The sequence below is a fragment of the Panthera leo genome, chromosome A2 (genome assembly GCF_018350215.1).
Source record: "Panthera leo isolate Ple1 chromosome A2, P.leo_Ple1_pat1.1, whole genome shotgun sequence".
In the NCBI taxonomy this organism is placed as follows: domain Eukaryota; kingdom Metazoa; phylum Chordata; class Mammalia; order Carnivora; family Felidae; genus Panthera; species Panthera leo.
The window spans coordinates 78,088,665-78,105,939 of NC_056680.1; the positions used below are offsets into that span (position 1 = coordinate 78,088,665).

Genomic DNA, 17,275 nt, shown 5'->3' on the forward strand with positions numbered 1-17,275 from the left:
TGCCCTTAGAGGCCCCCATAGGGATGATATTGGCTTTGGATTTGTTGTAGAACTAAATCTGGCAGTTCTGCTTCCTCCAAAAGACCAAGAAAAGCTATAAACTTTATAACGTCTTCACACACCATGGGCATTTATCAAATGTTGACTAGAAAAAAGAAAATACAATGAAAACCACCCTGTGAGAGAGAAACTGGGCCCTCTAGTAGGAGCATAATTCTTAATCAACCTAAGAATTGTGGGTCATTTTTATTTTGTACTTTGTGTTAATGTGTATTTTGGTTTTCCTGTCTTACATCTGTAACTTAAAAAAAAAAAAAAAAATTATTTCTTAAAAGTATTTTGGCCCCAAAGCATTCAGAAAATCTTTACCCTAAAAATGTCTCTATGTACTATTCACCCACTATCAAGGAAGGAAGATAGAGCCTGGCAGTCTCTTGGAGCCTTGCAGGGCCTCCCTGTGTAGACAGGAGCCCCCTACTCCTGGCTCTCTTCCTGAATGGAAAGTTCAATTTCACTCTGCAGAACTGGGTGGTAACATCCCTGGAAAAACCAGTAGTCCCGGCTGGGCAGTGTCCAGAGGCAGAAGCGTGACCATGGCTGCCAGCCTGCACCCTGACCTGAAGTTATATGGGGGGGGGGGGGGGGGGGGTTCTTGGTGTCTGTTGGTTTTGCATTTTGTTGGTTGTTTTGTCTCATTGGGTCTTTTGTTTCTATCTCGCTTGTTTCTATCTCACTTTGACATTTGGCGGCCAGCTCCTATTGCCCAGCCAAGCAACCTGCTCAGTTGCAGGCCAGTGTGAGAGCTGGTGTGGATCCGGGCCCCGGTCTGACTCCGACAGGCCTGAGGGAAAGAACTCCATGGCAGGCAGCCTGGGGCCCGGCGCCCAGGCCCTCCTTGGTGGGCAGCGAGGGCACACAGGAAACAGGCGTCTCCAGGCCTCACAGTTTTCTAGTCCTAAAAGTGAAGCTAGAAAAAGGCGGGGCGGGGGGACGGGGGGGATGGTGCCTGGCTGGCTTATTCGGTGGAACATGCAACTCTTGATCTCGAGGTTGGGAGTTTGAGCCCCACATTGGGCGTAGAGATTACTTAAAAATCAAGTCTTTGAAAGAGAAGAAGATGATGATGACAATGACAAAAACAAAAAGAAAGAGGTGGGAGGCATTTTGATAGCCAACCAGGAAATCTGTCTTGGACGTCAGAATGTTTTTTTATCGAACCATCATCATCACCACCGATGCAGCCACCAGCACAACCCCCAAACCCTCTTTTAAAAACAGAACACATTCAGTTATTGTGCTCGGAGTAACTTCCTTTTAGTTTGCAGCTATTCAGACCTCTTAAGGAGACATTCCCAAATTTATATACAACCCCCACCTGCACACCCACCCACCAACACGGCTGCCGGCCTCCCTGAATGCCCAGAAGAGCTGTGTCATCCCTGTGCTGCAGGACTCAGGTGTCTGCTGGGTGCCTTCCAGAAACAGCACAGACCATCTGAGAGGGGGACCTTTGAAGCCTAAAGGGTCCTTAAGGGATTGCCTCACTTCCCCTCTTTCTCCAGGGGGAGGGAGCATTGCTGTAATCCAGAAGGAGCAAAGGATCCATAAGTGGGCATAAAAAGTTCAGCGTCCTTAGAAGTAACCTCACCATGAGCCATCCACAGTCCAGGGAGAAGGCGGGAACTGGAGAAAGCCTAGCCTCTCTACAGCCGCCCTTCAGCCCCAACGGGCTGGCTAGCCCTGGCTCATTCCCATTTGGAGCAACAGGGCCCGTGCTGGGTGCAAAGCAAGCTGGGAGACTAGCAGGCCCTGCCCTCCAGGCAACTTACAACTATGCAGACACACATAGAGCACACACCCGAACTTTCCCCCTGCCCCTGCCTAAGACACGGCCAGAACATTCCCGAATCAGGTAAACGACATTTCTGGTCAACGCGGCTGCAGGGAAAGCCTGGTGCTGAAGACGTGGCAAAGCACAAGAGAGGCAGGTCACACTGACCTGTCAAGGAATAATCTCCCACTTAAATGGCTAAAAACCAGCAGGAAGGCAAGGTGGGGGGAGCCGCCCAGGACACAGTGGCCCTTGGGCCTCAGGCCCTCTTCCTGGTCTGCAGCCAGCTATGCCCAAAGTGCCAAGTACCTGGGGAACTCTTCAAGTGACATAAAATGTGACAGCGTCAGGGCTCCTCGCCCTCTGGTGCCTGCCCCCACCCTCCCCTCGGCGCCTTGTGCTGCATTTACATCCCTCCCGAAGCTGGACCTGGAACTCAGGGGTCAAAGGGGAGCGCCATTTTCCCCTGAGCGGTTCTTGAAGCATTTTAGCGGCCGGTTGGGGGAAAAAAAAAAAAAAGAAAGAAAAAGAAAAAGAAAGAAAGGAAAAGAAAAACAAAACAAACAAACAAAAAACCCAGATTGCCTGACAATGTCTCACTTGTTGGTGCAAATGTGCATTTTTTTTTAAATGTAGTCTTAATGCCAAATCCTATTTAGTCTCCTTTTTTCTTATATTTTTTGTTTGTTTCTTAAACCAGAGAGAGAATTTGACCCAAATAAACACTGTGGAGTATTGGATCCCGAGACAAAGAAACCTTGCACAAGATCCCTCACCTGCAAGGTATTTCTCTTTCCATAAAAAATACTTCCTGCTCTCGCTGGGGCCTTTGTCGAAATGTTTGCATGCCACTCTCTGCACACGGCAGGGTGTGGAACCTCGACATGACCCCCAGCTGTTCTTTGTAAGGGAAATGCTTTCTTCTCTTCCATGGTAGCAGAGTGCCTGCCTCAAGCTGGCTGGCTTTTTAAGAAGGAAAAAAAAAAAAATAGGCTTCCCCTGTTACTTGTGAGGCCAGACAGTAAATTGTATTTATAGGCACTCACAGGCGGTTCTAAACCCTGCTACGTTTTAATGTATGCGGGAGCGGCGGCAACGGCGGCAGCGCCTGAAAGGCAGCCCCGGAGGGGAGGACGAGCGGCCGCGCCCCTGATCCGGCCACGCCGGGTGGCCACGGGGACAGCCGACGCGAGGCGGCCGCCATCGGGTAGCCCCCGGCCCCCGTATTTCACACTGAAGTGCTAGTGCTCCCCGGGCTCGAGGCCGTGGCCCCCTCTGCCCGGTGGCCGGCCGTGTGTGTCTGGGCCAAAGCCAGCCTCCCACCTGCACCTGGATTAACTCTAGCGCGCCCTCACCGTTGCCTTTCATCCAGAGAGGTTTCCGTGGGCTCTGCGCGGAAGCTGGTCATCCTAAGCCATTTTCTGGAGGAAGCTTTGGCTTCTTAACGCCAGGAGTGTAGGGCATGGTTGCGTTTGTGTGGTGTCTGCCTCTTCCCAGCCACAGAACAGGAGCCGTTGCCTTGAAGTTGACTTTTCAAGCACCTCCAAATTCCCATGAATTGCTGTTTCTGAAATGGAGGGCCTGGGGAAGCAGGTTTATGTGCTGATCAAAGAGGCTGTGCTTTTCATCTCTCTTCTCCTTAGACACATTCGCTAAGCCATCGGAGGGCAGTCCCAGGCCGGAAAAAGCAATTTGACCTCCTTCTGGCAGAACACAAAGCCAAGTCCCGCGAAAAAGAAGTTAAAGATAAAGAGCATCTCCTGACTTCGGCGAGGGAAGTACTTCCAAACCAACCGGGGCCAGCGCAGGACTCTCTGCCAGGACCTTCGGGGAGCTCTGGGCCAGAACCGAAAGTCGCATCCCCTGCAAAATCCAGGCCGCCTAACTCTGTGCTTCCTAGGTAAGTCCCATTCGGCAGTAGAAGCCCTGAGTCCTTGGTCAAGTGGCTCTGCCTTGCTGGGTCGTGTGTGGGCTGATCACGTGGCATCTGGAAGTCGTAAGAGCCCTACCTCGTAAGGCGGTTGTGAAGTGTAAGTGAGATCACGGGCATAAGGGGCTCGGCCAGTGCCCACTGTATAGTGTTCAGTGGGTGTTCCTGCTGTCGTCATCCTCATCACCGTCATCACCATCATCACCATCATCATCATCACCATAGCAGACCTATTTCAGACAGTATGTGTTTTTACAGAGCAAGAGTAATCTGGAAGTTAATACCTGGGAAGGCTGAGCTATGTCAGCCACCGGGCAACTTTCTGGTGGCCTGGGTTTTTAGATTAGTTGGACGCTCCCGACACAGAGTGGGGTAGTCCTCACACCTTAGGAGCCCATTTGCCACGATATCTTGTGACTTTTTTTCCACGAGTCTCCTCTGATCGGGGCGAAAGGAAAATTGGCATCACAGAGGCTGTTTGTCCTTACATTTCCCTCCACACCAAGAAAGCTGAGCCATCTGTTTGGGGTTTTATTTGGTTGTCCTGGACAGAAAGGAAAGAACAGAAAACAGAATTAAAACCCATTTGGATTAAGAACGATTTAAAATCTATGCGTGTCTGTTTTGATGGGCCGTGGGGTACTAAGCAGCCGACCGATTTCCAGGTAATAAAACAGGGAGCCCTTCATTCCCAAATATTTATCTAGTGCTTGCTTCATAAGCAAGGTACAGACAGACCTCGTTTTATTGCGCTTCACAGATACTGCAATTTGTTACAAATTGAAGGTGTGGGGCAACCCTGCATCGAGGAAGTCTGTCGGTGCCATTTTCCCAACAGCAATCGCGCACTATGTCTCTGTGTCAACGAAGTGTTTGTTAGAGTATGTAAATTAGATATAATGCCATTGCACACTTAATAGACTATAGTATAATGTAAACATAATTTTTTCTATGCACTGGGAAACCCCCCCCCCCAAAATGAATTCGATTCGCTTTATTGCAATATTGGCTTTATGGCAGCGGGGTGGAACCAAACCCGTGATGTCTCTGAGGTATGCCTGTACTATGTTAGGTACTTCCAAGCAGTAGTACAGAGATGAACGAAATTAGAGCCTGCTTTTTAAGAATCTAGAGTTTAGGGGTGCCCAGGTGGCTCAGTCAGTTCAACGTCCAACTTCAGCTCAGGTTATGATCTCGAGGTTCATGGGTTCAAGCCCCATGTCGGACTCTGTGCTGACAGCTCAGAACCTGGAGCCTGCTTTGGATTCTGTGTCTCCCTCTCTCTCTGCTCCTCCCCCACTAACACTCCGTCTCTGTCTCTCTCTCTCTTTCTTTCAAAAATAAAAATTAAAAATTAAAAAAAAAAAAAAAGAATCTAGAGTTTAGAAGACTCAAATATCCAGAACTTCATGAAAAGGAAACATTAATAACAAAATATGAGACTTGCAGATAGTGGTATTTTCAGATCATTTTTTTAAAAAAAAATTTTTTTTTTAACGTTTATTTATTTTTGAGACAGAGAGAGACAGAGCATGAACGGGGGAGTGTCAGAGAGAGGGAGACACAGAAATCTGAAACAGGCTCCAGGCTCTGAGCCGTCAGCACAGAGCCCGACGCGGGGCTCGAACTCAGGGACCGTGAGATCATGACCTGAGCTGAAGTCGGCCGCCCAACCGACTGAGCCACCCAGGCGCCCCTTCAGATCATTTTTAATGCGTACAGTATGAATCTCAAGGGGTAATTGTTTAGTCAGCAAGTAAGCATGAAGAGAACACAGTTGTGGGCGCCTGGGTGGCTCAGCCGATTAAATGTCCGACTCTTTATTTCGGCTCAGGTCATGATCTCACAGTTCATGAGCCTACTGTTGGGAGCCTACTTGGGATTCTCTCTCTTCTTCTCTCCCTGCCCCTTCCCTGCTCGCATACTCACTCTCTGTCTCTCTTTCTCTCTCTCTCAAAATGAATAAGCTTTTTAAAAAATTTTTTTGAAGATTAAAGAGAACATAGTTATAAAAGAAGGGGATGGAGTTGATTTTTAAAGCAAAAGCAAATATTTGATGACAGTTGTTACTGATCTACTGGGTTCTCACCTTCATGCCTTCCACTGGCACAAGCCAGATCCAGTTTGATAGCCAGAGTCCCTCTGTCAGAACCGCCGACCTTGGCTTCAGGTTCAGGAGGACACAGTAGATGGAATGGCCCCACACACACACGTTTCCTGCATCATAACCATTGCTGTGTTGTTACTACCAACTTACGTTTCCCACCATTTTGCAGGATCATTTTACAACTACTTCTTACTGTCACGCCAGATGTTGGTGAAGGATATTACCTTTCCTTAGCTTTGGAGTTCAGCAGATGGTTCTGTTCCAAATTTCTGGGAGGGGATTCAAGCCTATGTACAGCGGCTTTCAAACTTTTTTGTGGCTGTAGAACTTTTTTATTCCTACAAAACCGTACATGGTACCCAATATAAAAGCAGATCTTGGAGCGCCTAGGTGGCTCAGTCGGTTAAACATCTGACTTCAGCTCAGATCATGATCTCACAGTTCGTGAGTTCGAGCCCCACGCCGGGCTCTGTGCTGACAGTTCAGAGGCTGGAACCTGCTTCAGATTCTGTGTCTCCCATTCTCTGCCCCTCCCCTGCTCATGCTCTGTCTCTCTGTTTCTCAACAATAAACGTTAAAAAAAAAAAAAAAAAAAAAAAAGCAGACCTGCCTCCACCTAACTCCAGCTCAGCTCTGCTTCCATCACACATATAACTCCCAGCCTGCTGTCCCCCCAGCCCACCCGAGGGATCCCTGTCAAGTCCCAAGGGCTCTGGGGAACCCAGTTTGAAAACCCTCCTTTATTGTATGGTTCAGGTTCACCATCAAGATGGAAGCATTTTTCACCCTAGCAGACAGAGTACCTGGTGTAACAGAGAAGCCATGGGGCAGCTGTTAAAAAAGCAAAAACAGGCAGTGGAGGTTTAAGAGCTGCTTCTTAATGTTCCTTTTTTACTTAATTTTCCAGGGAATGTTTGTCAATAGAGAAATGCCAAGTGTTTATGTTCTCATAAGGAAGCAGAAGAAAGAGAAAGAATGAGGTCAATCAGCAAAAAAAATGTCTCTGAATGGAAGAGGCAAAGGAGGTGCATTATAAATGTTGGCTAACAATAATTGTTAAAGATGTTTTTCAAGGTTGAGGTAGACACCAGAAAACTCAGGGATGAACTCTGCTCAAACTTTGTGGGAAATAATGTTCTTTTTCACTTGGTTTTACTTAGGATGAAATGCCATACAATCAGGGATTGAAAAAGCATGATCAGAATTTAATGCCCTCCTTGGGGCGTCTGGCTGTCTCAGTCAGTAGAGCATGTGATTCTTGATCTCATGGTTGTAAGTTCAAGCCCCATGTTCGGTATAGAGATCACTTAAAACTAAAATCTTTAGGGGCGCCTGGGTGGCTCAGTCGGTTAAGCACCCAACTTCAGCTGAGGTCATGATCTCACAGTTCGTGAGTTTAGGCCCCATGTTGGGCTCTGTGCTGACAGCTCAGAGCCTGAGGCTTGCTTCAGATTCTGTGTTTCCCTCTCTCTGTGCCCCTCCTCTGCTCTCACACTCTGTCTTTCTCTGTAAAAAATAAATAAACATAAAAAAAAAAAACTAAAATCTTAAATAAAAAAAAAGAATTTTAATGTCCTCACCTAAAACATAAAACATTGTTTCCTCATATTCATGATATACAATACATATAATATTTCAGTCACGGGGCGCCTGGGTGGCTCAGTCGGTTAAGCGGCCGACTTCGGCTCAGGTCATGATCTCGCGGTCGGTGAGTTTGAGCCCCATGTCGGGCTCTGTGCTGACAGCTCAGAGCCTGGAGCCTGTTTCGGATGCTGTGTCTCCCTCTCTCTGACCCTCCCCCGTTCATGCTCTGTCTCTCTCTCTGTCTCAAAAATAAACGTTAAAAAAAAATTTAATATTTCAGTCACAGTAATTATTGCTAATTGGCAAAAAAATTATCACATGTAAATGGAAATATTGTAATCCCTTCCCAATCATGAATTCCTTTTGTAGGAAATGCTACCACGTGTGAATTTCTTTTTTTTGTTTGTTTGTTTATTTTGAGAGAGAAAGAGAGAGCACACGCCCGTGTGCACAAGCCGGAGAGGGGCAAAGAGAGAGAATCTTAAGCAGGTTCTGCACTGTCAGCACAGAGCCCAATGTGGGGCCCAAACTCACAATCCGGAATGTGATATGGTGACCTGAGCCAAAAATCAAGAGTCACATGCTTAACCAACTGAGCCCCCCCAGGTGCCCTGTGTGAATTTATTTCTTACATATTGTTTGGCAACTTTGAAAATATTTCACTTCTCATATTCTTGAACTGCAACCCATTCTTGTCAAGGGTTCCTGAGAAAAGAACTTAGCTCTAGAGCTGGACAAGTTTAAGTCAGATAACAAGCATTGGAACAAGGTTGGAAGTGCAAACGTCAGCTCCATGCTTACTAACAAGATGAGCACCATCCTGTTTCTGGGTTTCTCCAGCTTCAAGCAGCTCATCTGTAAAGCAGAGCTAAGAAGAATTAAGTGATAAGTACTAAGCTCCTAATAAACACTCAATTAATGGAAACTGGTAGTCAGTGGTAGTAGCATTTCATGGGAAAGCAGTGTGAGTAATAAAGGCCTTGGTGCCACCTAATTTCCAGTTGCCCATCCTTTTGGCCACTGCTTACCAACCTGGGGGCCCTTGAATAACATGCTACTGTGCTCTGTTTCTTCATCCCGACTCTAAGGGAACATCCCAAGAGCTATGGATGACCAGCCTAACCAAAACCATGAGGATTCTTTAGGAAAGGGGGAGAAGAGCAGAGGGTTAAGCCAGGCTCTGACAAGCCAGTCTCTGGCCCCCAGGAGGGAGGGAGGGAGGAAAAGATAGGCTGTGGAAGCCAAGACTGACAAAATCTAGGCACATTCCCTTCTGTCTTGTAGACGCTCGCACATCTAATGTTAAAGTATAAAAATGGCAAAATCCAATGACTCTTAGACTGACAAGGGTAGTGAGGAGACAGGCAGAAGGTTCTGGATACCTAAAAAAGGGCAAAGATGCTTCTGGAGTGAAAGCGACTCCAGCTTGTGCCTCATTAGGACAAATATTATGGCTACACTGTAAGCCTCGGCTGAATATTTGTCCCTCTGCTTTTTCTACATCTGTTTCTCAATATGGGGGGCTTTGAAGTCAAGCAGACCATATCAAGTCTCATGTCCACTTGTTAGTAGCTTTGCCACCCATTTCCTCATCTGAGAAGTGTAGATAGCACTTATACCCACCTAAAGCAGTGGGTCACTCGCACAAGAAAACGTACGTTGCATGCCTCGCACATAGTAGGACCCAGTTAAGGTCAGTTGCCTTGTGTTCTCTTCCCCAAAGCACTCAGACAGCCTGAGGCTCACGCCTCATCCAAGGGGTGGGGGAGGGGACTTCCTGTAAGGTTCCCTGAGTGGAACTGGGCACGGACCTTTATCACGTACATTGTCTTTAGACCAGACTGGTAACTGGAGAGCGGAGGGTGATGTCGTGCTGAGGGGGATGGCAGCTTATCAAACTTGAGCAATGTTTTCAACACCTTCCCATGACTGGTTGTCCCATTCCCCATCACTCCTTGCCAAGCCTTGTTTTTCCTGAGACACAGGTTGGTTCCAGCACACTCCTTCCCTCCCCAGGCTCTGCTGGAACGTCTTGGAAGCGTCTCCCATCATCGCCAGGAGGGTGGATACATCTCGAGTGAAACAAGCCTGGAAAGGAACACATTCAGAGCTCCTTCTTCACTGGTGCCTTGCACACCATCATCACTCGTGATTCTGGCTCCGCTCTCGGAGCCAATTCTGCTCTGGACACGGATTTCCATGCTCAGCTTCACTCTCCAGAATTCTCCTCCCCTCATCGCTCTTTTATCTGGCAAGCAGAATTTACTCTTAAGTGTTTCAACCATTTGTTTTCTTTTTTTCCTTAATGAAACTTTATTTTTTTAAATCCAAGTAAAATGGTCACATAGCTCAAAAGTCAAATAGAACCAAAAGACTTAGAATGAAAAATAGAGTTCATGCCATGCTGGAAGTCTCTCCACCCACTCTGTGTCAGAGCACCTGTTTCCTGGATCCCATTGCCTTCCTCTCTCTTGGCTTGCTCCTTGATTTTGGTAGAGTATCTCCTCCATCAGTTTCCTGTGAAAAGGTTCAAAGGGGGTCAATTTTTAGAACCCTTACACGCCTGAGAAAAATTTTTTTAATGTTTTTATTTATTTTTGAGAGAGAGAGAGAAAGAGCACATGTGTGCAAGTCGGGGAGGGGCAGAGAGAGAGGGAGACACAGAATCCGAAGCAGGCTCCAGGCTCTGAGCTTTCAGCACAGAGCTCAATGCAGGGCTCAAACTCGAGAACTGCAAGATTATGACCTGATGTCAGGCACCCCTGAATGTTTTTATTCTACCCTCACACTTAACTGATAATCTCTATGAGTATGTAACTGGATTGAAAATCATTTCCTTGCATGGAGCACCTGGGTGGCTGTCACTTAAGCGTCCAGCTTTGGCTCAGGTCATGATCTCATGGTTTGTGGGTTTGAGCCCCGTGTCCAGCTCTGTGCTGACAGTTCAGAGCCTGGAGCCTGCTTCGAGTTCTGTGTCTCCCTCTTTCTCTGCCTCTCCTCAACTTGTGCTCTCTTTCTCTCAAAAATAAATAAACATTAAAAAAAGAAAGAAAGAAAGAAAGAAAGAAAGAAAGAAAGAAAGAAAGAAAATCATTTCCCTACAGAATTATGAAGGCATTTTTTTATTGGCTTCTAGCATCAAAAAATTTTATTGAGAAGTTTGGTATCATTCAGATTCTCATTTCTTTGTGCGTGATCAGTTTTTAATCTCTGAAGCCTGGGGCTTTAAAATTTCAGATATCACTGGATATGGGTCTGTTTTCTTTCATTGTACTGGGTACTCAGTGGATCTTTTTCGTCTGGAAACCCCTGTTTCTGGGATATTTTCCTATGCTACATCTTGGCTAATTTTCTCCCCACTATTGTCTTTATTCTCTCTATTGACTTCCCATTAGCTGGATGTTGGACCTTTTGCTCTGACGTTTTCATTCTTTTACCTCTTTTCCCCTGTTTCTCTTCATCTCTTGTTCTACTTTCTGAAAGATTTTCTTTTATTTTACCTTCAAAAGTGTATGTGAAATAATCCACTTATGATTCACTTTTTAAAATTCTAGGATCTGGTTCTTAGATAAAAAGAACTTCTAATTGCTTCTCATAATATCATACAAGATACTATCATTTTGCAGAGGTAATACCATTCTAATATCTTTGAAGACAGGTGTTTTTTTTTAGTTGTTTCCTCTTTCCTTTGCTATCTTGATTTCTTTCATGCTGTGCATTTGATGTTTGGCTAGTCGGTCTCATAATGGAGATGTTCCAGGAATGTTTGGTGATCCCTAAGCATTCACATTTAAATTTTTTTAATGTTTATTTATTTTTGAGAGAGAGAGAGAGAGAGAGAGAGCGAGCACAAGCAGGGGAGGGGCAGAGAGAGAGGAAGACACAGAATCTGAAGCAGGCTCCAGGCTCTGAGCTGTCAGCACAGAACCTGACGTGGGGCTGGAACTCATGAACCTCGAGATCTGACCTGAGCTGAAGGGGGGGTGGGGTGCCTAACCATTCACATTTAAAAGAGAAGCACTAACAGGCTGATTGGAAGTCTTTGTGTGGGTGTGTCAGCAAAAAGGATTCTGAAAGGCAAGATCTGGAAGCTTTTTCAAGGCCATTCAGTTTCTCAGGGAGTGAATCCTTCATGGTGATAGGCATTCCGGAAGTGCCCACTAACTAGAGATAGCCCCCAGTCACCTTGTTTCCAGCCCTGTGCTTCTCTCCTGATCTCTGCCGAGCCCGGCAGCCCCTTGTCTAGGGTCTCTCCAGTTCAGTTTCTCTGCAGAGTAAACCTTTGTTCTCTTGTTGGAGAGCTGGTTGGAGAGGATGGGACCTGGCAGGGGCAGTGGTGCATCATCTGGCCATGTGAGGTGGTGGTGTTGACCTGTAGGTCCAGCTACCACATGGAAAGACCTTCAGCTCTCCCTCGAGACTTAGCCCACACCTCACCCATGACTTTTGCAGCCCTAGGTAGCTCCAGGCTCTGCGGTCAGCCAGCTCCTGGCTCTGCAGTTAACACTTCTCCAGACACCTTCTGTCTTCTCAAAGTATGTTAAAATCTCATGTTCACTCTGTATCCATTGGGATGCTTCAAGTGCAAGTAGCAGAAAACCTAGTCTTCCTGATCGCTTCAATAATTAAACATTTTATCACATGCAGGGCGCCTGGGTGGCTCAGTCAGTTGAGCACCCCACTCTTGATTTTGGCTCAGGTCATGATCCCAGGGCCGTGGGATCGATCTCCATGTCAGGGTCCTTACTGAGCACTGATGGGGGAGACTGCTTGGGATTCTCTCTTTCTCTCCCTCTGCCCTTCTCTCCCACTCATGTGCTCTCTCTCTCTCACTCTCTGTCTCACTCTGTCTCTCTCTCTCTAAAAATTAAAATTAAAAAACAAATCGTTGGGGCGCCTGGGTGGCTCAGTCAGCTGAGCGTCCGACTTCGGCTCAGGTCATGATCTCACAGTCTGTGGGTTCGAGCCCCGCGTCGGGCTCTGAGCTGACAGCTCAGAGCCTGAAGCCTGCTTCGGATTCTGTCTCCCTCTCTCTCTGCCCCTCCCCCACTCAGGCTCTGTCTCTCTGTCAAAAATATATAAACATTAAAAAATTTAAAAAAAAATTGTTACCACATGTGACAAGAAGTCCAGAGGCGACAGGGCACCAGTCCCCAAAGATGCGGAATTGGCTCACATTCCCTGCCTTTCTTTTATTCCACCCTCTTCAGTCTTCGGCCTTCATGTTCAAAGTTTTATAGCAAGATGGCTGTGGTACTTGGTACTTCCAGATGAAGGTGGAGACCACTTCCTTGTGTCTCTTTTTAAAAGTGAGGAAAATTTGCAACCTCCCCAGAGGAAAAAAAAAAATTTATGTATTTTTCACACCCTTTAACAAATCAATCATTAGCAAGATAAGTGAAATTCCTGTTCTTGGTTTAGGGGTTAAATGGACTCTCAATTTCGGATCAGGTCATAATCTCACCATTCGTGAGATTGAGCCCTGCATCAGGCTCTTACGGAGCCTGCTTGGGAGGTGACTTCTCTTCTCCCTCTCTCTAAATAAGTAAATAGAGTTTAAAAAATATTTAAAATAATAATAATAAATGTAAAGATATTTTCCTATATAACTGTGATGCTATTAATCACACTAAATAAAATCCAGCTCACTTTTATCTCCTGTAGGACAAGGAGGTCCTAACACAGTGGGAAAGGCCTCAAAAAGAGGCTGCTAGAAATTTTGGAAACAACATAAATGTCCATCAATAGACATAGTTAAGTAATAATTCAGTCAATTATGATCTATCCATACTATGGAATATTGGGGATATTAAAAACGATCTAATTCTACCCACGGAATGATTTCTATAACATCACTAGGCAAAAAAAAAAGCATGTCTGAAAATAGTATATACAGTGTGAGCCAGTTCTTGCTTAAAAATGCATGTGCCCGTGTATGCACAGTAGAGAAATCTGGAAGGATATAAATCAGAATGGTAATAGCACTTGATCTGGAGTGGCAGGATTATGGATGCTGCTTTCTTTCTTTATATGTTTCAGCATTAGAAACATTGTTTTCCTGTATGTGTCTTCAGCCGTAAATAGGCAATAACGTTGCCCCTTCTGGTACAAGGGAGTAGGTATGTGGGAATGCACCTGGGGAGATGTGTCCTCCGGACCATACACTTTGAACATGCAGAATGAATGGCATTTTTGTTTTCATAAATATGGGAAGGTGATAGTCAGGAACAAAGTGTCACAGCAACAGAGTTCTCGTAGTAACACTAAAAAAACTACCTGGGGCCTTGGGTTTGGTTTCTTATGGGCTTCGTTACTATGGTAAAATATACATAATGTAAAATTTACCATTTTAACCATTTCTACGTGTACAGTATGTGGCATAAGTACGTTCACATTGTGGTGCAACCATCACCACCATCCCTCTCCAGAACTTTCTATCATCTCATTTTGAAGCTCTGTACCCATTAAACACTAACTCCCCATTCCCCATCCACCATCACCTGTAACCACTGTCCTACTGTCTATCTCTATGAACTTGACTATTCTAGGTGCCTCATATAAGTGGAATCATACAATATTTGTCCTTTGTCACTGGCTTATTTCACTTAGCATAATGTCTTCAAGATTCATCCATGTTGTAGCACGTGACAGAATTTCCTTCTTTTTTAAGGTTTAACATTCCATTGTATGGATATACCATTTTATCCATTCATCTGTTGATGGACATTTGGGACTTTTGCGGCTTTGCTTTAAATGACTGTGTTTGGGACACCTGGGTGGTTCAGTCCGTTGAGCGTCCGACTCCGGCTCAACTGATGATCTCACGGTTCGTGAGTTGAGGCCCCACATCAGGCTCACTGCTGTCAGCACAGAACCCACTTCGGATCCTCTGTTCCCCTCTTTCTGCCCCTCCCACACTTACGCTCTCTCAAAAAATAAATAAACATTAATAAATAATTAAGTTAAATGACTGTGCTTTGGGGATCTGGTTTGAACTCAGGTATTTGACAGCTGGAAAGATTTCAGAGCAACAAAGAATTCCGAGGGAAGTTGAGGGAATAGGGAGAAAATCAACGGTGCTGTTTCACACTGCTTGAAGGGGCAGCTTTCAGAGAAGAATACAGAAAACTAATATTTTTTCTCCAAAACTTCTTTTTCTCCCTTTATTTCTCCTTGGTCAATCACCTGATGAAAGTGAAAAAGCAGGAAAAACAACTGACAGCTAACGTTGACTATTCCTCTTCTAACCCTTTTACCAACATGAATGTGTTGTTTTTGATTTTGGTTTTGCTTTGTTTTGTTTTGTTTTGTTTTTTGCTGCTTGTGAAGCATGTAGTGCTTCTGACTATGACACTGCTTTTCTATAAGCTCAGCCGTCATTGAGATGAGATCTGCTAGGTTTTGTTCATACACAAGGAACTCATTCATGCCTTCATTAAGAAACCTATTTCTTCAGAACCCACTAGAAGCCAGTCATGCCAGCCTGTGGTTCTGGTGGCTTGTCAAAAATTAAATGGACACATCCATCCTCAGAAGATAAAATTGAACTACATGTGACTTGATATTAAGAAACAGATCTGGGGGCACCTGGCTGGCACAGTCAGCAAAGCATGAGACTCTTGATCTCAGGGTCGTAAGTTCAAGCCCCACGTTGGGTATAGAGCTTACTTATAAAAAAAAAAAAAGAGAGAGAGAGAGAGAGAGAAAAGAAAAAAAAAAGAAACAAATCTGGCTGTGGAGTAAGAGACTTGTGCCCCATCATTGGGACAAAACCTTTTTTCATGCCAGTAGGGTAACAGTTGCATAAAGCTATAATTTAAGAGTAACAACAAGTATGGGGCTATCTTCATCATCACCCATGGTCTGTTAATTGGTTCGAAGTTGTTTATTCTGTTGAACTTCCTGTCAGGGTCTACTTTCAGAGAGAAGCAACTATCTGGCAAGTGCAAATTACTTATGTGCAAAGAGATGAGTAATTGTGACTGCATTCATTAGAAGACTGGTTTGAAGTTAACTCTCTGTTACAGTACTGTATTTTATGTTCCACTTAGACTATGGGAGTTTTCCCTGGTGCCTGAATTAAAGCCCGGCAGGGCCTAACTTCCATGGGATCATTTTAGAGAGCTGGTCGGCTCTCTAACTGAGAGCTAACCTGCTCTCAGCCTGAATTTTTGCCTTGTGTCAATCTGCCATTGACCTGCCTTCCTCGGTACGTCGAGAAAGCCGATGGGTCTCCTTCCGAGCTCCCTTCAGCTGAATGGGTCTTGCTGCCTCAGAAAAGTTTATTCTGTCCGTTTCTCTCCTTGCCCTTAGACCATCATCTGCAAATAGCATCAGTAGCAACACATCTTCAAATCACAGTGGCTGCACTCCGGAACCCCCGCTACCCCCAGCTGGAGGTGACCTCACCAGCCGACTGTCAAGTGATGAAGGGGAGATGGACGGAGCCGACGAACCCGAGAAGTTAGACTGTCATTTCTCTACCCACCACCCCAGACCTCTTGCGGTAGGCCACCTTGTTTCCATCCATGCATTCCTCCCCCCTCCCCCAGTGCTCTGCGGGCATTTAGGTCATCATGTCAGACAGCACGCACTCCCAAGGAGAGGCTGCCAACACAGTGTTTTATGGAAAGGTACACCCTGACGTTGAATGATTGCCTTCAAAATACCCTTGAAAATCACAGAAGGAAAGGGCAGGGCTCCCTACTGGTTATAATCCTTTAAACACCTGAGTATCTGTGGGCCAAGGATGCTTGAGAAACGGTGTTTATATAAGCCCACTGGGGAGCTGGCCTTGTGGCCTTGCGCATCGGAATATGGAGCCTCTGGTTTTCCAGAGTTCGTCTGCCTCGCCTGCTTTGGAAACCGTCTGTCTTAGCGGTGTGCCAGGTGCCAGCCCTAGCCGCCTTTCTCCCCTGTTGATTTGGAGTTTTATTGTTATTAGTAAGTGTGACCATATGGCACCAAAACTGAGAGAGAGAGAGAGAGAGAGAGAGAGAGAGAGAGAGAGAGAGAGAGAGAGAGAGTATAGAGGAAAGGAGAGGATAGGAGAGGAGGGGAGGGGAGGGGAGGGGAGGGGAGGGGAGGGGAGGAAGCATTTCATGTCAGCATGATTGGCGATTAACATTAAGGTACAATTCCTTCCCAATTCCTTGAAAGAGTCCACTTTTGACAATTCAGAAGGTCATTGAAATCAAGGTGGGAAATGTAAGGAGGCATGAGCTGAAGGCTTGTTTATGTTTGCCCTCCAAACACTTAAGAAGGGACTGCCTGGTGCTACCATCACAGAGCTAAAGGCAGGGGGTCCTGGAACGTGGGACCCCACGGCCGGGTTGCTCTGCTCCCAGCTTGAGCCCTGCAAGGTTAGCTTCGACTGTCCCTCAATGTCATGGGCTGTGTAGATAAAACCAATCCTGAATCGGGCACCTGGCTGGCTCAGTCAGTGAGACACGCGACTTTTCATCTCGGGATTGTGAGCTCAAGCCCCGTGTGGGGTGGAGAGGTTATTTAAATAAAGAAGATCTTTAAAAAAAAAAAAAAAAATCAATCATGCATCAAGATGGAGTGAGTTCCTCCTCCCTTCTATCTGTGTGATGAATGAAGGCCAATTCACTTCCTATTTCTGGGAATGATGTTGACCTGTGGTTCACAAGCAGCCTAAGACTTTGCTGCTTGGCCAGTACAGAAATAGGGACAATGAGGAATGCCTTTGACTGCCAGGAATAAAAAATTGAACCCATACAGTATATATACACTATGGTTGTTTATTCCTCTCACCTAACAGGATGTCCAGAGATAGGTGGTTCCAAGCTTGGCTCAGCAT

The 17,275-nt window shown here is 45.8% G+C and overlaps 1 protein-coding gene across 9 annotated transcripts in view; it reads left to right on the forward strand.

Annotated features, from left to right (window-relative positions):
• Positions 1-17,275, forward strand: part of ATXN7L1 (ataxin 7 like 1) — a 244,213-nt gene that overhangs the window by 213,653 nt on the left and 13,285 nt on the right. For all 9 annotated transcript variants that reach the window (XM_042915430.1, XM_042915436.1, XM_042915444.1 and 6 more), the window contains 3 exons: positions 2,532-2,614; positions 3,475-3,731; positions 15,766-15,958. In XM_042915430.1, coding sequence (XP_042771364.1) covers positions 2,532-2,614; positions 3,475-3,731; positions 15,766-15,958 — 533 coding nt within the window. The remainder of the gene's footprint in view (positions 1-2,531; positions 2,615-3,474; positions 3,732-15,765; positions 15,959-17,275) is intronic.